At 41.5% G+C, this 19,652-nt stretch overlaps 1 protein-coding gene across 2 annotated transcripts in view; it reads right to left on the minus strand.

Moving 5' to 3' along the window:
- Nucleotides 1–18,074, minus strand: part of slit3 (slit homolog 3 (Drosophila)) — a 284,688-nt gene extending 266,614 nt beyond the window's left edge. For both annotated transcript variants that reach the window (XM_061724858.1, XM_061724857.1), the window contains exon 1: nucleotides 17,368–18,074. In XM_061724858.1, coding sequence (XP_061580842.1) covers nucleotides 17,368–17,561 — 194 coding nt within the window. In that variant the 5' untranslated portion in view covers nucleotides 17,562–18,074. The remainder of the gene's footprint in view (nucleotides 1–17,367) is intronic.
- Between the last annotated feature and the right edge of the window lie 1,578 nt (nucleotides 18,075–19,652).

Here is a 19,652-nt window from a genome sequence, read left to right on the forward strand (position 1 = left end):
TACAAGGGGGATACAATTATTTTCTTTTGCAATTATCGTAATTTAAAAAGCTTATCGTGTCATTCAATATGTTTTAACTATTGCTGAACAATGTATAGATACCACAGAAGGAACTGACTCGTCTGTGTGTGTGCGTGTGTGTGTGCGTGTGTGTGCGCGTGTGTGTGTGTGTGTGTGTGTGTGTGTGTGTGTGTGTGTAGACTGGCCCCCTTTAGACGAGTATAATGTTTATTGAAACGCTGTCGCACAGGAGGAATTAGTGCAAGGAAAAAAGAAACACACACACTCGCAGAGTGAGGGTACAAACAGCACATGCCATTTTCCCCTGTATTTCAAACACACAAATCTCCCTCTCACTTTCAGACACACACATAAACAGAGTTTTGGTTTACCGAGGCAGTCAGCATGTGTGTTTTTCATAATACACCTAAACATTTATAAATCTGATTTAAGTCCATATTAGGTTTCAAAAGGCTTCCCCACGCTGCCATGGCGAGGAGCTCTAATAAGAGCCATACCGTGGCCTGAGACGGGGGGGGTTTGGCCCAGAAAGGCCTCCAGACCCCACCAGGGTGTCACTGAAATGGCTCCAAGACTCTGAATGGGTTCAGCATCTCATCTGACCAGTGTTGGGACTAACGCGTTATTTAGTAACGCGTTACAGTAACGCTGTTGGTTTTGCGGTAACTAATACTCTAACGCATTACTTTTTAAATTCAGTAACGCAATTACTGTTACCAAACGGTGCGTTACTCCGTTATTTCTGGCTACAGTGAAGCTTTTTTTCCCCCAGACGTGGAGACCGGAGGAAACGTAGTGTGTTAGCATTCAAAAACATCACGGTCATGGCGAGCCAAGAGAAGGCGAGTTTCGCAATGTGGAGATATTGTCATTACAGTAATCCCTGGTTTTTCTTAGGGGTTACGTTCCAAAAAGAACCTGTGATAAGTGAAATTCTTTTTACAATTATTATAAAAGGCTTCAAATTGCGGAGATCAGCACCGCCTCGCACGTATTTCACTGCTCTTCTGAGCCGCTGCATCCCGACTCTGTAGCGTCTTTTTCTCCTAAAGCCGCGGTGAAGGGGTTTTTTCAAGAGAAGAAAATAGTTATGGGTCATTGTTGTCGCTCTTTTTTCTTCTGGGCAAAAAGATTCTTATAAACCGACATGCCACCATTGATTATATCTGAGACTGTAATGAACGATTCATCAAAGGCTCCCGTTCTTGAGCTGCTGCTGAAGCTCATTGGCCGTTCTCAGCTTGTTGCTAAGCAACCAACGTTATTGACACAGGAAGTGAAGAAGCGGGGAGACTGTTTAGAATGCAGAACATGATGCCCAATGCAAATCCATACAGTACCTGCTGAAATGAAGGTTAGAGGGGCATGAAATGGGAGCATTTAAAATAATGTTTGTATTTAAAGTAACTAAAGTTACTTTTCATAGTAACGCATTACTTTTTGGTCTAAGTAACTGAGTTACTAACTGAGTTACTTTTTAATGAAGTAACTAGTAACGGTAACTAGTTACTATTTTTCAGTAACTAGCACAACACTGCATCTGATACAGGAGGAGTTTGCATAAATAACTGTTGATTAACGGCTCCCACCTGTACAGCAGGTACTTGAATCCTCACAATCAAGTCCCTTTCAAAGAGCACACATTCAACTCAGAGACTCCAGGGAAGAGAAGACAAAACCTCAACAAAAAACCTGATAGAAAGTTTTTATGCGAGCATCAAATCAGCACTTAGGAAAACTTTAACAACAAATTAAACGGCAAAAAATATTAAAGACAAAATGGATCATCCAGCTCCAGCAGAAGGAGATATTTCTTTAACAGAGCTAATAAATAAATAAAAAAGTGAACGTACCAAGTGGACAGAAATGAAACAAAATATTTAATTGACATCATGAATCTCCTGCAGGCTATTAAGTGCCAAAAATGGTAGCAATTGCATTAAAGCAACCATAAAAGTACACGAATAAAACCATAAATCAAAACGTGATCATGTTAAAATTTCAGCTTCCAAACTCTGTGTCATTATTTCCAACTAATAAGAGAACTTAATGCTGATTGGAGGGGGCCAAATGTAAGTACTGGAGCCCTCCAGTTAGAAGAAATATAACATTTTTAGCTGATCAATCCACAACCACTTCATTTTTCCTTTTTGTTGACAAACTCACAGATTCTAAATGATCTGAGACATAAACAACATCCAAACTGTGACACCCACATCATCCATTAAAGTTTACGAAGTGTCTGAGATGTTCAGTGAGAGGAGTGATGATGATGACGGTGAGTCGTGTTCATTCAGATGCTGCTTTTCTGACACTGAGCCGATAAAACATGATCCGCTTGGATGCTGCAGGTTCATGGGAGTTTGCCAGTTTATTAGTAAACGCAGCACCGTTGCTAACTTCAGAAGCTTTCTAGGACACCTGCGTATTAATTCATCTTTGTTAACTTTAGGAAATAAGCGCTTTAATGATGAAGACGCACGTTTTTTTCCTCTTGCTGATATGTACTTTGATGAATCTGCTCAGTTTTGAGGTTTTCTGAGGCAGCATCCAATCTGAAAACCTCCTGTTCACCTCCATCCATTCTCTCCTCCCTGTATAACCCCTCTGCTATGCGTATCTCCTTATCTCCTTATCTCTTTATCTCTTTACATTTGGCCCCAATCTTTAACATATTCTCATCACCCTCCCTTTTATCCTCATCTATCTTAAATCTCCCCTTCAGTCATTACTCTCTGATGTCTGTCCTTCACGGCCAGCTTCACCTCCTGTTCCCAGGCTTCCTCTCCGTGTTTTTGCATTTCTCTCTAATCTCCCTCTTTTTGGAGTGTCTCCCCCTCTCTCAATGTCTTATGCCTTATCGTTCACCGTTTCACAGTTGACCAAACACTTTTTCTACGCCTTATCTGTTTTTTCTCTCCGCCCATAATCTCTCCTCTTTTATCTCAATCTCTCACTCATTTACAGTCAGCTACATTTTTCCTACCCTTTGCTTTTTTTCTCTCCTCCCGCCTCCAATCTCTCCACTCTTATCTTTATCTTCCTCTTGTTCACAGTGGAAACTCCCTCTCTCACCAGGGAAACCGCTCTGCGTTCGGGCAAACAGTGAGGACACACTTCCAGGTAGAGCACAATGGCATCAGCCTGTCTAACATCAAACCTGAGAGGGCACAAGGGGGCATTACACGAGCCAACTGATAAACATTACTCAACACGGGACAAATGTACACATTTGCCAATGTACGACCAGTTCGGTGTACCCCAGTCTTCAAAAATGACTTCATTTTCACCAAAAATATGAGTAAATCAGTAGATAACAAAGTGACCTGCTCATTACTATTCACTCAGTATGTTTACATGCACTAACAGAAAGTCGAATCGTTGCCTTAAAGGAGCATGAGGCAGGATTTATGAAAAAAATGCATATACGTTTTAAGTTTTCTAGTAATAATGTCAGATGAAGCGTTCCAAACCAAAAAGAATGAGCCCTCTAGCGTATCTCTCCGTTGCCTTGAACAGGCTGTGTGCTGCAAAATGTGCTGCAATTCCGGGCCCGAATTTCCCGCGCTGTCCTGCGGATGTGACGTCACATGACGCTGCATACGCGTTCTCGACGGCGCTCGGCTTGGATACAGGAAGACATGGATTCTTCCACAGCCGGCAAACGACCCAGCGCCACTCAAAGCCCACTAAAAAGTGCTACCAAGAAGAAAATGAAGCCTTTATCAGAGACAAGTCGCGAGTCGAAAAGAAATTATGAGCAAAAACGGGCAGGCACACGACTAAACATTGGATATGCATTTGAGTCATGGAGGCAGCTTCAACTTGAATTGGGACTGAAAACAGATGCTGACATGGCTCATTTCCTACTGACCAGGTAAGATAACATTGTAAGTCATATTTAGAGCTTGATTTGAAAATCACATGAGATTACCAAGGAGTCGGAGTGGCCTAACGTGCTAAGTAGCGTTAGCCGCAAAGAAGTAAGGAGTCCGTGCGCGCTCCCATGCCGGCTTTGCTGTTGGCTGCAGTAACCCCGAAGGTCGTCGTGGCACTAATGAGTCTCATTTCTTATTCTTGCCTTATGCTCCTTTAAAAATAAATTTAAAAGCCATGTAAACACCTTAGCCAGGCTGTAGTTGAACTGAATTGAAGCTCATGAGATTGAGCTTTTAGTGCCAGATAAAGCTCCTAATTCGAGTTATTCCGGCATGTATAGGCAACCCAGGCTTAGCCGAGCTACTGATGGCCGGGACTCCTCCTTCAAGAAGTGACGACACCACGAAAGCCGGAATATCAACACATGCGGAGAAGAAAAAGACAAACGACAAAGAAGGAATCGGAAGAATGCAAATGCAAAAGTGTGTCTGGCACCACCTGGCATTGCGGAGTCGAACGCACCTCACTCAAAAATTCGATTGTCTTCACGCGCATGTATACTTGGATTTCTCTGAACCTCCCGTTTAATCCTTCGCTAGATTGTTGCCAATAGCTTGATTTAGATTTAGACTGCTATTGATTCGGAAACATCATAAAGCAGCTGCCACCGAAAGACCAACGACTACAGCGATCTGCACAATATAAACATTTTAACAGATCCACCTTAAAACACGAAGAAGCACTGAGAGTCAACATGAAAATGATGAATGATCCCAAATATTCAGGTGTCTGCCTGACGGTGCAATTCAGAGGACATTCAATAAAGGTGGTCGAAAATGTGATTGCTCACTTAAGGTTTTTAAAAGTATATCCAAAACACGTTTTACAACCATAAGTAAGCAAAGGAACTTATTTCCAGATGTTTTGAAAGGATTAATAAAACAAAACTGATATGAGACCGAAAAGATCAGGGGGTGAAGAAAAACAAAAGCTGGCATTTCAGAGGATTTTAATAATATGAAACTGGTGAAGCAACAACTCTTATCCACCTGGACTGTTAAAGCTTGGGTGTCTGTGCCATCCAGCCGTAAAGCTTAAGTTTGCCTCAGATTTAACTGACCAGCTGGCAGTTAAACAACTAACAAGGGGCTTTAATACAAAAGCCCAAAACACTGTTTCCGTTACGAGCCGAGGTAAGGTGTGTGTGTGTGTGTGTGTGTGTGTGTGTGTGTGTGTGTGTGTGTGTGTGTGTGTGTGTGTGTGTGTGTGTGTGTGTGTGTGTGTGTGTGTGTGACAGGGGGATAAGAGAAGAATGTAAACAGCAGGTGTGGAGGGAGTTAATACACTATCCAACAAAGACACACACATCAAATCCTAGACCACTGAACACAGTGAACCTGATAGTCTGGCTGCTTTGTGCGCACTCTTGACTGAACACATGCACACATGCACACACACACATGCAAACACACACACACACACACACACACACACACACACACACACACACACACACACACACACACACACGTGTACATCTCAGAGTTGCTGAGATATAAACTTGAATAAAGCACACCTTAATCATAATGTTAAATCCCAAATGAGAAGCGGACAGATGCGTAGCTGTGTGAAGTGAAGATGTCGGGTTGTGGGCCAGTCATCAGTGGTTCTTGTTCTCACCTTGACCCCTCACCTCTGAGCTTTTGTCATTTTTGTTTCCATGACCTTTGTCCACTCCTCTCTCACTCTTACAATAATGTCGACAAAAAAAAATCCCCTTCAGTTTCCTCTCTTGACTTTATCTGTCTCTTGACAACATTACATTTCCTTTTTCAGCATTTTCTCTCACTTCATTGGGCATCGCGTGCTTATCACTCTCTCACTCCACTCTCGGTTCTTCCTGTCATCCTTTGTAGTCCTCCATCCACTGCTTACTTTCTAAATGCATTCACTTCCTCTCCTTATCTCACACATTATTTTCCACAAAGCTGTTGTAACTCTTCAGTTTCTCATTCCCCCTCTTTTGCTTTCCCTCCATCTCTCTGGTAGATAGGTATGCTCAATTTCGTTCTTTAAATCTCACAGTTACACAAGGAATCCTAATTGCCGTCTTCCTTTTCCTCTGAGCTCTGCACTACAGCGTGTCTGTCACCAGACCCAAGCCAGGCGTCGGCTTCGCTTCAAAGTTGGCTGCGATATATAACTCAAACCCCATTTCCACTTGTTAATGTCTGGCATTTACTTGGATTTTCTTTTTTTTTTCAAGTAATGGCAATTACTGTCACCTCAGTGACAGCAAGAGCATAAAATAACATTAAAATATTTGTACAATGAAGAGAGTGTCTTTGATGCCAGACCCTCGTAGTGTGAAATCTAACAGTCTAGTAATAAAACGAATGGAGGTGTCCAACAGTTTTGGACCATGGATTCAATGACAGTGATACAATTAGTGGAAACATTAGATGTCAAAAACAGGATATAACATACTGTATTATCAGTCAGCAGAACAATAAGGATAATCAACAGCTGATGTGATAACTTGGTTAGTAGTACTGAATCAATCGCAGACAGAGTGCCTACTGATAATGGCCAGGCATTTAGCTCATAGATGAGTAACAGTTTCACTTCACATCCCTGTCTTTGGGATGATCACACCGCCTTTTGAGTGAAAACAAATGCTGCAAAACTACTGACGGCAAGTTGGAAACATATGCGGCATAATGCCTAGAAGCTGCTTCATGGTGTTGTGCTCAACAAATAAGAAAAAGACCCCGGTTTGACTTTGTATGCTTCCTTAAAAAAGGGAAGGAAAGTAAAAGGGCAGATTTGCAAAGAAGATGCAAAGAGGAAACTGTGGGACCCAGTCAGCCGTGACGTGCACGTTTGTGGTCATCGTTTAATCAGATTCAATAAGGTCATTCAGAATATGACACCTTTAACCCGTTGCTAGCATCATCCGTCCAGTTTGATGGAGGGAGACTGAATGGAGATTTCTGAAAGTTTTAAATGCTGATAATCATGACTGGGCAGTGACATTGCATAGCTGATAGCTTGACAGGTCTTATTATATGGGCACCAAATAGCTACGAATCCAGACATATGCTTATTCAAAGCCTCTTATATAAGGCAAAACCTCAAAGGTTGTGTTCACTGCCAGTCAAATTCGATGGAGTGCTCTCACATAAAAAGGGTCAGGAACATTTCACAGAGGCAAAGTACCCAGATGTGTTGTTCTCATCTACAAATATATGTGAAAAGGAAAAAAAACTGTTTGTATAAAAGTTAAAAATGTTGTGCAAGCCAAGGTTACCCCTAGCAACAGCATGTTCAGATGAAACATTACACATTCACACTTTTATGAAGACATTTCTATATTAACATAAAAATACTGAATATGACTTATTCCAAGAATAAATCTTGACTAAGTCAAGTGGAAAAATTTCCACTCCTGAATTACTGTGTACTTTGCTTTAAGAATTTGTGTTCGAACCTGCATGGTGGAGACGTCATCGTCGAAGTCTCTCAGCTAACCCATTACTGCATGTACAGATTATGTATTACATGAGTTCACAAGAATCTGCAATTTTAGGAAATTTGAAGGGATTTTGGAACGTCGCATCTCCTCTGCAGCCATTCGCTGCTGTTTTGAGTCCCTGTCACACTGATGTTAATAGGCAGTGAGCTCTCTCCTTTCGCAGAGCTTCTCTCTGGGATGCACAGCAATCATCACTGGAAGGTTTCTGGGCATCCACACCATAAACACGGCAAAAGGCAACAAGTGAGTGCAGACACAAGTTACAGTACATCTGAAGGCATTTAAAAGTGGTTTTCAGGCCAAACATAGAGAAAGAGTATGTGAGCATCCAGATCTTTACAGCCCAGATACGGCAAAAACATGGCTCTAAAAACGTTGTTTATAAAGAGTTAGGCCAATAACATTACCATAGCATTGGCTTTTAGCATTGGCAAATCACTGGATCCTTTCTACTTGTCCCACAGACTCAAATGATGGATAGACCCTGAAATAAATCAATCAAAATCCTTGACACTCTGTTGCTGTCCAAGATGTACACCTGCAGCTATGCGGCGTGACCATACACATATTACAGGATAAAAGATCTTGACTACACATTAGCAACGATCAAAATAGTTCCTACATAAAGTTAGCACGTTATTCCACTTGCATGAAAAAAAACGCTTGAACGCTCGAACAGGGTCACATCCTGCTTTCCATTTAACTTTTTCATCAGACTAAGGCTGCTTACCATACATGTGCCAGAATGGGTATAAATATAATTGCAGAAGTATAGAAGCTGGATTTCTTCAGACCTTTTAACCAGGTTCAGAATGTTTAGAGAGGAACACTACAGATTAAAAGAGACATTAACAATAAAACATTGTCATTACAGGAAAGAGAAAGATCCTCACTTTCACTCCATAAAGGGAAATGGTGTCTGAATGATGAGCTGGGTGGTCCCCTGGGTGTCGTCTGCACCGTAGCTCATGAGCACGGCCTCAGTCTGACTCACTTAAATTATCAGCCCCACTTATTTTCTTTTCACTTTTTTTTAAGTTGTTGTTTTTCTCCCCTTTCTTTCACATATTCTAACCTAAAAAAAGGCATGTGTTTCATGTGTTTATAATAACATGTTATTCCCATGGGCATTTCTTTGTCACGTACATCTTTAAGCAGGTTTCCCATTAAAATTTCCAAACTCATGAGATTATACTGTCAAAGTTACACGATTCCCTGGATTGTTCCATCAATAGTTTGGGGGGTTTTTTTGTCATAATTTATTTCTCCCCTTCTCACTTTTTATACTCGGTGTTATTGCCCATCAGAAAAGTTATTAGCAGGAAAAGGCCTGACCACATTAGGGAAATGCCCACAAGTATCTATTTCTTCTAGAGTCACAAGCCAAAGAGGCTGCTGTGTTTGGTTAGCTCTTTTCTGCTGGAGTTTATGGCGCTGCGCTGCTTTTTGTCTGGATTTACTATTGCAGTACTGTAAGAGAAGTGCATGAGGCAGAGGTGGAGGGATGCTGTGGATGCTAAGAGGCCACTTGACAAGAGCAGGGCTTGCTGCTCTTCCTTGAGTGAATGAGAGGATAAGAGAATTAAAAAGATAAGGTGAAAGAGAATGTGATGTGAATGACAGAGACGGAGAGATGGAGAGATGGAGAGATGGCGATACACACTCACAAAGCGGTGACCACATTCCCTGTAAGGTTGCAGCCCCAATATAAATAGCCTGCTATAATGATCTTAGCTGAATGGTGGACTGCGAGAAGGAAAATTGGAAATCACTCTTATTCTCCATGCACTACTAGACGCCATCAGGTTAATGCCAAACACACTTGTGCACAGGTGTCGTGAAGATGTACACACAAAAACACGCAAGTGAAGTCCCTGCAGAGGAGATATAATGTGCTTCTTTAGTGACAGTGGTTTAAGAAAACAGGGGCACATCTTGTTAACATCCAGCAGCTCCAAGCTTCCTGCTCATGCACACAAACCTATATGTGGGTTGGACTATGACAGACACTCACAAGCCCTCTAGACCGGTGACGTCTGTCTCAGCGGAGTCACAGAAGGTCATTCGTGACTTTGTGCTGTTTCTGTGTCACCCAGACTTTCTCACTCGTTACACGTCAAAGTTTCCATCTACCAATGACATCTTTAATCCAGTGAAGGCACGGGGATGAACGATGTGTCTCTATTTTCCTAAAGATGAGTGTATGTGTGTTCTTTTCCAAGGTCCTTCGTGCATTTGAATTTAGAGCTGGAATTTGTTTTTTTCTATAATTTATTTTTAACTATATTTTTCTCATTTGTCTGGTGAATTTTTATCTGATCTTTGTAAGCACTTTCACGTGGAAATGGAGGATATTTTGGCTGGTCCACATGACATCAAAGACTTGTTTTAAGTTTAAAAGGAAATTATAGTCTTACACAGCCTATGTTTTTCCAAGTCATCCTCTAATCATGACCCTTCTCTGCAACCGTATCACTATGCATAGAAAATAAATCACTGTTGTAGCACCACAGATCATTTCCTGAAAACAAAAGTGCTCTGCTCCAAAACAGTAGTTTGGTTTGTTTGTTTTTATGCTGGTGTTTAATCTGCATTAAGTTTATGAAAACTAACTTTGGAGGAAAATGAATTCAAATTGTGACATATTTTCTCCAAACTCTTCACACACTATCAATAACACCTTAAAAGGCCTTTTAGGTTTACTTTTTTTGGACTTTATCCTCCAAACAGTCGTCTTGTTTGTATTCTGATCCTATTGTGAAATGTTTGGATTTTAACCTAAATAAATTAGAATAAATTGGAGTATAGTTTCACTGAACTGGACAGCATTTAACTCAGCTGCATTGAACCCGTTTACTTTCTGTGTGTTTCTGTGAGTTCCTTGAAATCCCTTTTGTTGTGAGTTGGTGTTATGCAAATGAATAGAAATCAAACTTAACTGAAAATATCTACATTCATGAGAAAAAGAAAATGCTACCTGATTCAGTTTTAAGATGTGACATGACATGATGAACTTGCTGGGATGGCCACTGCTGGGAAGATTGGTAGCTTGAAAGTTTTCTCTTGTGAATAACCTTTCTTGCTGTATAATTAAGGCATTTAATGGAAACAGTTTGGAAATGGCCTTAAAACCCTTCCAAGATTGATGGGTAGCAACCAGTGATGCACCGGCTGACACGAACTGAGCGGTTGACCGTGGTCACCTGCTACCAGTCAGACAAAAATATGCACAATGATATACAGGTCGAGTTATTGCATTTTGAAAAAATTACTATTTTAACAATTTTGTAGCATATTCTTGTAACTCTCCATATCTCATCCTACAAGACTTGTCTTCAGAACAACAAAAACAAAAAAATCTCAACATTGAATAAGATGGACAAAAACATCTTTAGTCTAGACAAATTATTGAGATTGCGCTACCGCTGTCAGATGATGAACGCAACAGATGATCATTCAAACAATTATTTAGAGGAAAAGCCCTAAAGTAATGCGTAATGAGTAAGTAATGTTATAACACAACTACGTTGTATTAATGATCCAAAAACAGCTGGCAATTAGATTTTGATTACTTGAAATCAACCGGCTACGTCACATCCAGCACTTCCAGAGAGGTGGAAATTCACCAAAAAACTTTTCCATTATATTTTTGCGATAAACTGGATCATCGAATCGACTGAAAAACCACATCCTGGAAGCATAAAAAGTGCCATTTCCATTACAGGATTATTCATTACAATGATTAATCAAGAGCTTAGCTTTGTTTATTTTATTTTTGAAAGAAAGTTGCGGTCGGGCTGGCTGAAAATGTTTGGCGATTGCAGGTCGTTTCTAACCCTACCCACGCATCACTTGTTGCAACACTTCTTTAATATAATTGCTAATGTCTTCCCTCTTTGGCATCGGGTTAACCCATGCCAAATTACTCCAGATAAGCAAAGTTCCTTTACCGGAGTTAAGACGTTATCTGAATGTAAGAGTACAGTGCATATGTGCATCCAGTGTTTTACTGTACATTCCCCATACAGTCGTTTTGTTTTACAAGTATTATTTATAGTTGCGCTGTGAGTATGTCCACTACTTTCCCTGTTTGTGGGCATTTGTTGCATTTGTGTATGAGGTGCATGTGAAGACACAGTGTATTAAATCATGAATGTAGCATTTAGCTCGCTTCATTTCCCAGAAGGGCAGTGCCAACTGTCATTGCCAGTTGGCTGCTTCTCCGGCCAGCTACGAATCATTATACAGAAAGTTCAACGGCCCTTGTGCTGGAGAGAATTGGGGGAAAGAACATCACCCACTGACCGAGAACTGGAGCCTGATTGTTGGTAACTCTTACTCATGCCATTTGGTACACCATAACAAAATCAAACGCATGTGGAAGGGGACAAAAATGGATCCCACAAGATGGCCACGGATGATAGGCGTGACATTAAGGGGCTGTTTGAGAACATCAAGCCCATTGTGGTTTTAACGTCTTAGTCCAGACTTCTGCGCAATAGACATAACATACAACTGTATTACATCACCATCTTACCCATGATAACAGGAAGGAACACTTTTCATTGGATGATGGCACGTATTCAACAGTTACCAGAGTATGTGTTCCAGCAGAACTTCTCAACTCTGAACACATGCAGGAAAACTATGCAAAACCAATTAGCCCACTGGTTTCAGCACAGCATGGTTAGCAGAGATTGATGTGAAATGTTTTGGAAACATTTAGAATATGTCTTGGACTCTGGAAAACTTTGTGGGTGTGACAAGCAATTGTATAAAGGTTAATAATGCAGTGAGGTGAGATAAATGTTCAGATTATGGGTGAAAGGAGCTGTGGAGACATATCTGAAAGTACTTCAGTAATTGCATGTGTATTTTCGTCCAATCAGTCAAATTTAGGGAGCTGTGCCCGTACTGACACAACTAATTTAATCTGCTAAATGCACAGTATTTCATCAAAGTATCCAAATATCACTCACGCAAACATTCCAGTCCCACTATGAGAAGCAGTCTCATGACTGAGGGTGTGGCGGCTGCAGCGCCCACCGAGCCATCAACACCCAGCTTTGATAAGAGCCAGGAGCAGAAGCTGGAACGTGTGTGCCCCTTCTACACACAAACGCACGCATGTGCACACACACACACGCAGCCGGAGCAGCAGCAGGATACCGCTCTGCGCTGCTTGGTAGGTTGGCACGAGGAGGGGAAGTGGGGGCTGTGAAAACGGCACCGGTTAAATGTTGCCTGCAAACTGCGAGTTGGAAGGGTAGGTGGAGGTCAGGCAAAGGGTACAAGGGACTGGGCAAAACGTCCAAGAAGAAAAGAAAAGAGTAGAAAGGATGGCAGAATAAGTTAAAGGTGACAAAATTAAATTAAATAAATAAAGGACAGGATATACAGCACGAGGTGTGGGAAAGAGAGAGCGTTTGCGTGAAGATTAAGAGTTGGAAAAGGAAGATAAATGACAGAAAGAGAGCAAAAGCCAGGCGTGGAAGGAGAAAGCAGAGAAGGTGTTGCTTGTGTAAAATTTGCCAAAACTTCCTTAAAGTGCTGTTAGCTAGGGAACAGAAAAATAGGCAGTTAAAAATCTAAATTAGTTTTTCTAAAGTTGGCCGCGGCGCAGTGAACTTACTCAACCAGAAAGCCGCACCAAGTTTGACATACAGCATATATAAAGATGCAGTCACACACATACAATTTAAATCTTAGCAGGGCTGAAACATGCTGACAGAAAGTATACTTGTATATATGCACAAACCCAATTTAGAGCAAAAAAAAAAAAAAAAAAAAAGAATCTGAGAGCAGCTCAAACAGTTGAACGCTCTGGAGTTTTCTGAATTCACTTCCCTGACATTTCACAGCGATTCGGCAACAGTGTACAAATTGAAGCTCTAAAAATCAACACTACAGGGCGCGCGTGTTCGTTTTTTTGCGTGCTCGTCTCCGTGGTCTCTGCAGGGCAGGTGTGAAGTGAACCTGCAAGAGAAAGGCCATCTCTGTTTTCCAATTCATTTTACCTCCGCCTTATTAAGCCCGTTAAGCCCCCAAACGCCCCCAGTCCCCCCAACACCAAAACCTTCCTCTCAAATTAGATGCAAATGAGCTCTCGAGTGGCTTCCCAAGGAGGACATTACGGAATTGACTGGCCTGAGGAAATCTGCGAGGGCGCTTGTGAGAGCGAATATTTGTGTGTTAAGTGAGCAGTTGAGGTCAACGCTGTTTTTCTCTCATTAACCTTCCCAAACGTGCTGTTTATGGCAGCAAGGAAAATCTGGCTTTTAAAAGGTATTGACTGAAGTTATGATGGTCGGTCAGCCTTTATTTCTACAGGCAGCAGAAGGGGACTGGTTTTGAAATTATAGTGTGTGCAAAAAGGAGGGTAAGTGAGGAGTAACTTACATTTGAATGACCATACTGATGTTTTTCATGCCTTGACCCTGCCAGATACTTTCCACCTTGTCTGATTTATTATGTAATTGGAAGCCATTAGCATTTTGTTTTCTTTTGTTTTAGTAGGAAGAAAAAAAAACAACTTTAAAATATTTCATGAAGTTACCGGTATTTATTGGATTTCAATACTTTGCTTCTTTGTTTTACTAATTATCCTCCCTTTTACGCCACTTGAGAGTAATTTTCTGCACTAACTTTCACAATCTGAACTAGTTTAATTATGTCCACCTTACTTTGAGGAATAATAAAATTAAAGACAAAATCCCCTCCCATACATCTTCTGGTGGTTGCGAAGCCTAAAAAAGTCAACAATTGGACACCTCCAAATAAATCAATTTACACATAATTGTTTCTGCAGAATGGTGAGTCGGCAAAGTTTGCTTCTGAACTTGGGAACAGTCTCAAAATATACTCAAATGTTTGACTGGGACGGTGTCGACTGGCAGCTGTAATTATGACACACGGAAAAGAGGAAGTGGGGTGACAGTTTGGAGCCACAAAGTCCAGGCGGGGAGGAAATTGGGAAAGATTTATGGTTCTACTTCAGCATTGCTGAATATTTTAAATCCTTAACCAAGGTGAGAGCTGAGGTTGACTAATGTGATCCATGCTGATTGTTCTTACGATTATCCAAATACTGGTAGACTCCCAGCAATGTAATGGAGACGTTCATAGTGGATCAGGAGCCACTTTGTTAAAAATGCAAAACATGGGACGCTAGATGGATTTCTGGGTTGAGCAGGTGCAACATGTGCAGATGCTGTAGTCCTGGTGCAGGCGTCCACGTTTGACTCCCCATCTCTATCTCCGACCCCATTCCATGTCAATCTACTTTTAATAGAGGCCACTAGAGTGACAAAATGTCTGTTATTTTAAACTAAACTCTGAGCTTTTGCTGAAACGGAAATAATTTACTTCTGTGCCACTGACCAAGCCATATTTTCAGCCAAAATATCACTCCATGATGTTCTCAATATGTACTCTTCTGTCTTACTTTTCTTACTGCAATCATTCACTTTCACAGGGATTTTATTGAACATGTGTAATAGTTAAGTCTAAACGCTGACTCCTTAACCCCACGTTTGGAAAGCGTGCATTGGCGCCGCATCCTCAACACAAATTTGGTCTCTTGTATGATGAAACATTTAAAGTTTTGAGACAGGATGAGTGGTACTGAGCACAGGATATATTTAAAAAAAACGGAATAGTTGGGCCATTTTCATACTCAAGCCATTTTGTTGTAGCCTTCGTAGCCAGCACATCTCAACCCACTGAACCTGAAGGAGACGTTGGACCGAGACAGTCCTCACCAGTGGGAATATCTTTTTAAAGACTGGTGAGCCGTCCCTTCAACTCAGTTCAAGAGACTTCAAGAGTCAAGCCCAAGGCACGTAGCAGCTCAGCAGCTTACAGAGTCATTTTGTTTTGGTTTTTTCTTTCATTTGACCATCATTTGTGTGTCTTTAGTGATTTGAGGCAAACCGACGCACAATCAGTTACCTCAACAATGCAACATTGTACTGCCTTTGAAAGTTGGGAACGTTCCTGCTGCCAGCAAACTAATTAAAAAAACAAAACAGATACATTACAGCCAAAGACCTCAACCGAAGAGATGACTCTTCAGCTGATTGCCAGTTTTTGTTGGCATAGATCAGTTACCGTAACATAAAACTGATCATTTCATTATAAATCACAATGTAACCATTAGGGTCATGTTAATTAGCCATAATCATCACAAAAGGCAACCTCATTAAATGCAGGGCAAAAGATATGTCTCACTCAACAAAAAAAAATGAACAAAGATGAGAAAAAAACACAACTGCTGATCAATAAAGTACAAGATATTACTAGATTGCGATGTAAACAATGGGATTACCAGAGTAGGCAAACCCAGATCCTGGCCTGGGGCAATAATGCTCATCTCTCTTGAAACGTTTCCCATCTGCTATAACTTTTAGAACAGGAATTTCATCCACTTTAGTGTTTCCCATCTACGACTCCCAAAAATATATCTTCAGAGGAAAAGAAAGATGAAGGCCGGCAGAGGCGGGGAGAAAGAGGGAAGAGAAGAGCAACTCTTGGCCAAAGTCACTTCTGAAACATTGACCTGGATAAATCAGGGAAACATAAACACAGTTTCTGGACTGAAAATGGAGCGAGGGGGCCGCTGCTACCCCAAATGTTCCACCCCAGGGATCCCAGCGAGAGGCAGAGGAACACCTTATCCAACCTCCAGTTACAACTCGCTCTAATTATTTATTTTTCTAGGGTGTAAATGTCTTGGGGGGATTGCTGTGTGAAAGCCAACAGGTCCAAGGAGGTCAGAGCGGCACTATGGGATGGAGGACGTATGGGGTTCAGTGTTAACACTCACACATACATGCACAAGAAACACAATCACACTAACCAGCACAAACAAGCACACTCAGAAATGCCAGCAAATACATGAAAACAAACATGTGCAAAAGTCTAAATGAACGCCCACACATGCTAATCATATGTTCACAACCGCAAGTACCCCCTACATTCACACGCATATCCACAAACACTGCCCCCCACTTTCCTCTGCAGCCTACTGATTGTGTTTGTTGTCTCAGGGTTAGGTCTGTTGTTGATCCCCTGCAGGGCTTTTGGCTGCTCCGTTATCACGCATAATCACTTCCATACCTTAACAGCAAAGGTGCGTGTGTGTGTGAATGTGTGTGTGTGTGGCTGCACGGGTGTGTGCTGTCGGGAGAGGTGGCAGCAGTGTCTGTCAGGACTCCGTCTCTGCTGAGGAAGGAACTGTTATTATAAAATAACAGTGACCAGATTTGAAGAAACACATGCGCACACACACACACACACATCAAAAAAAAAGTCTCAACCAAGCAGCTATGAATAAAGTTGAAGGTACTCCCCAGGGTTTCCTTTGATATGTTTAAAAACTCAAAAACTGCACTGTGAGCACTTTTTTCTTTTTCTTTTTTTAAATTGAAGTCATTTTTTTTTTTTTTTTAGATTAGTTTCATGGACCCAAAATGTTGAGCATACAATCATAATTGCCAGTTCCAATCTAAAGGCATCCAATTTTTTTTTTTTGCAGTGAACTGAATTCATTTTTACAGTTAGATAAACACAGTTAGGCAACAAAAACGGCGCAATTTTTCTAAGCAGCACAGATCAAAGTAACCTAACAGCAGGGTATTGGGCCAATTATGTAAATAAAAACCAATCGTGACATGAACGATTCTCAACACTAAAACGGGGGACTGGTGCAGGTGGATACGATCAAGATCAATCAACTTAATTGACTTTGAGGAGAGTTGAAGCGACTTTAAAGATGACATTCCAACTGAGGGGATTCAAAACTAAGTTCAAGCGAAGTTTGATGTGCATTTATCACTTTACACTTTCTTTATGAAATCTGTTAACAAATGTCTGTAGTTGAGCTTTAAATATCTGATGCACAGTTAGGTTAAATGATTAATAAGTGCACTTACAGGCGCTCGGCATTCCTCGGGACTCCCTTAGGCACCGTCTTCAGAGCCAGAGCCTGGCAGTCCACATGCGAGCCGGAGCAGCTGCACTTGTGCGGGCATCCATCCACGGAGGCTGCGGCCGCCAGCAGGGCGACAACCAGAGCCCAGACCCGGCGAGCCGCCGCAGGCTTCCCCGCTCCGGCCAGAGAAGTCATATCCAGCTCAATTCCTCTCAATTTACTCCCAAACCGAGTTAAACTCAGACCCGCAGGGGCCAAAGCAGACGCTCCAGACGCGCCGTGGATGGTAGACTTCGTGGTAGACTTTACTCGCTTTTGGCACAAGTTCACCAAACTTTCTCTCGCGTGACTCGATCAGCGAGGGTCCTTTAAAAACCTCCTGGCCATTGAAGAAAATGAAGAAAGCTGGGATTTTTTTTTCTTTTTTTTTTTTTTTTTGGTGTGACACGCAAGAACTGTTCTTTTAAAACATGTAAACTTGGGTCGCCCAGCTCAGTGCGTAAAAGTCTTCCCAAACGCTCCCCATTCACTAACTTTCCGGTAAGTTATCTAAAGTCCTTAAACTTTCCAAGGTGAAAGTGCGCTGCTGGGGTGTAACTTTCTTCCAGAGAACATCCCTGTTTTTAGCAAATAAACAGCGAGGGGTTGCTGCTGTAAGTTGAAAACAGAAAAAAGTTTTCGGAAAGCAAAGGCGCAACGCACACTGGCACGCCTGGAGGTTGTGAGAGTAAGTGAGGCAAGCACATTTGTATTTAGGTTTCCCCACCAAAAAACTCTCTCTCTCCCTCCTTCTGTGTCTTCCTCTCCCCTTCTCTCTCTCTCTCTCTGCTGATGTCACCAGAAAAGAGAGTGAGAAAGCTCTACAAACTTCCACTAGTCCCTTATCTCCCCCAGAAACGCTCCCTGCTGTCTAAACTGCACCACTTTCCCACACCGAAGAGGAAAACTCTACTTTCAGCCCACGGTAGCACTTTGAAACATAGTTTTGCTAAATTTCTCAGCCACACTTACCCCCCTCCCTTTTTTTTCTTCTTTGTCATGCCCCATTTGTCAACTTGATGATCTACTTTGTGATCATTTTCGGTTTTGAGGCATGTATAATTTAAACCATATCTCCCAATGCATCGTCCAGGGGAAGTATCTGCCTGTCATATTTACTGATAAATGTTGGAACAATCAGCAGATGACACCAAAATGTTGTACCATGGTTCAAGATGTCACTAAATGTATCTTTTTAGTTCTGCATGAATCCCAAATGACTGGAAAAAAAAAGATTTTCTTGTTCTTTTTTTGTGTCTTCTGTCTTCTAAATAATTTCAGGGTTTGATCATTGTCAGAGATACTTTGGTCAGAAAGTCTCCCACAGGTTTTAAATCAGGTTTAGAAATGCTGAATGTGCAGGACTAAGTATATGATTAATATTCACTTTCACATTCATTAAATCAGTCAGTGACTCTTCACACAGTCATCTTAAAAGACCACCCCCAACAAGATGAACATAATCCCTCAGAACTTTGTTGTGACCTTCTTTCTAGATGGACAAGTGGACTCAAACCATGGCAATATTCCCAACAACAAAACAGAACCATCCCAAATCACCAGAATTGTTCTTTTAATTGTCTCATGTCTATAAGATGTTAAACTGTCAGTGTCTTCACTGTCGGGGCTGCAGTAGTGATGCTGCCCTCTATTGGCAGAAGGGAATAGAGACGCACCAGCCCGGGATTCATGACAGGAGGGTATGGTAATTAAATTATTTAACTTCTAGCCAGATCAGTGTCCTCTAAATTAATGCAGTTCTTCGACAGAATTCTTATGCAAATACTAAACGTGTGAATAGCTTTTTCTTCACTGGAGTCTGTTATGCGAGATGTCAGGTTCATAAATATTCCAAAGCCCAGGACCCAGCTGAGTAATCAGTGTCCAGGCACAGGATTCAGGCTAATTAAAACATCAGTTCTCCTGTCCGCTGGAGAGACACCAGAGGCCGACTAATGGCAAAATTAATATTTGAAATGTTCTGAAATGAAGGACATCCTGATGTTTAAGATAAACTCTGAATGTGTTTATAACACCGGTTGAAAGAGTTTGGTTGTTGAAGGTCACGCAATGAAACACACACACCATTATTCTGATGGGGAAGACTTACCCACGTTGATTTTGTTCACTATTATATATGCGTCTCTCTAAACCACTCAGTCTGAAAAGGAGGACAAATCTAAGCTGAAAAAACAAATGACAGTAATGCATCATGTAAAGATGACAAAGGGTTGATGGGTAATGATG

The sequence above is a fragment of the Cololabis saira genome, chromosome 7 (assembly GCF_033807715.1).
Source record: "Cololabis saira isolate AMF1-May2022 chromosome 7, fColSai1.1, whole genome shotgun sequence".
In the NCBI taxonomy this organism is placed as follows: Eukaryota; Metazoa; Chordata; class Actinopteri; order Beloniformes; family Belonidae; genus Cololabis; species Cololabis saira.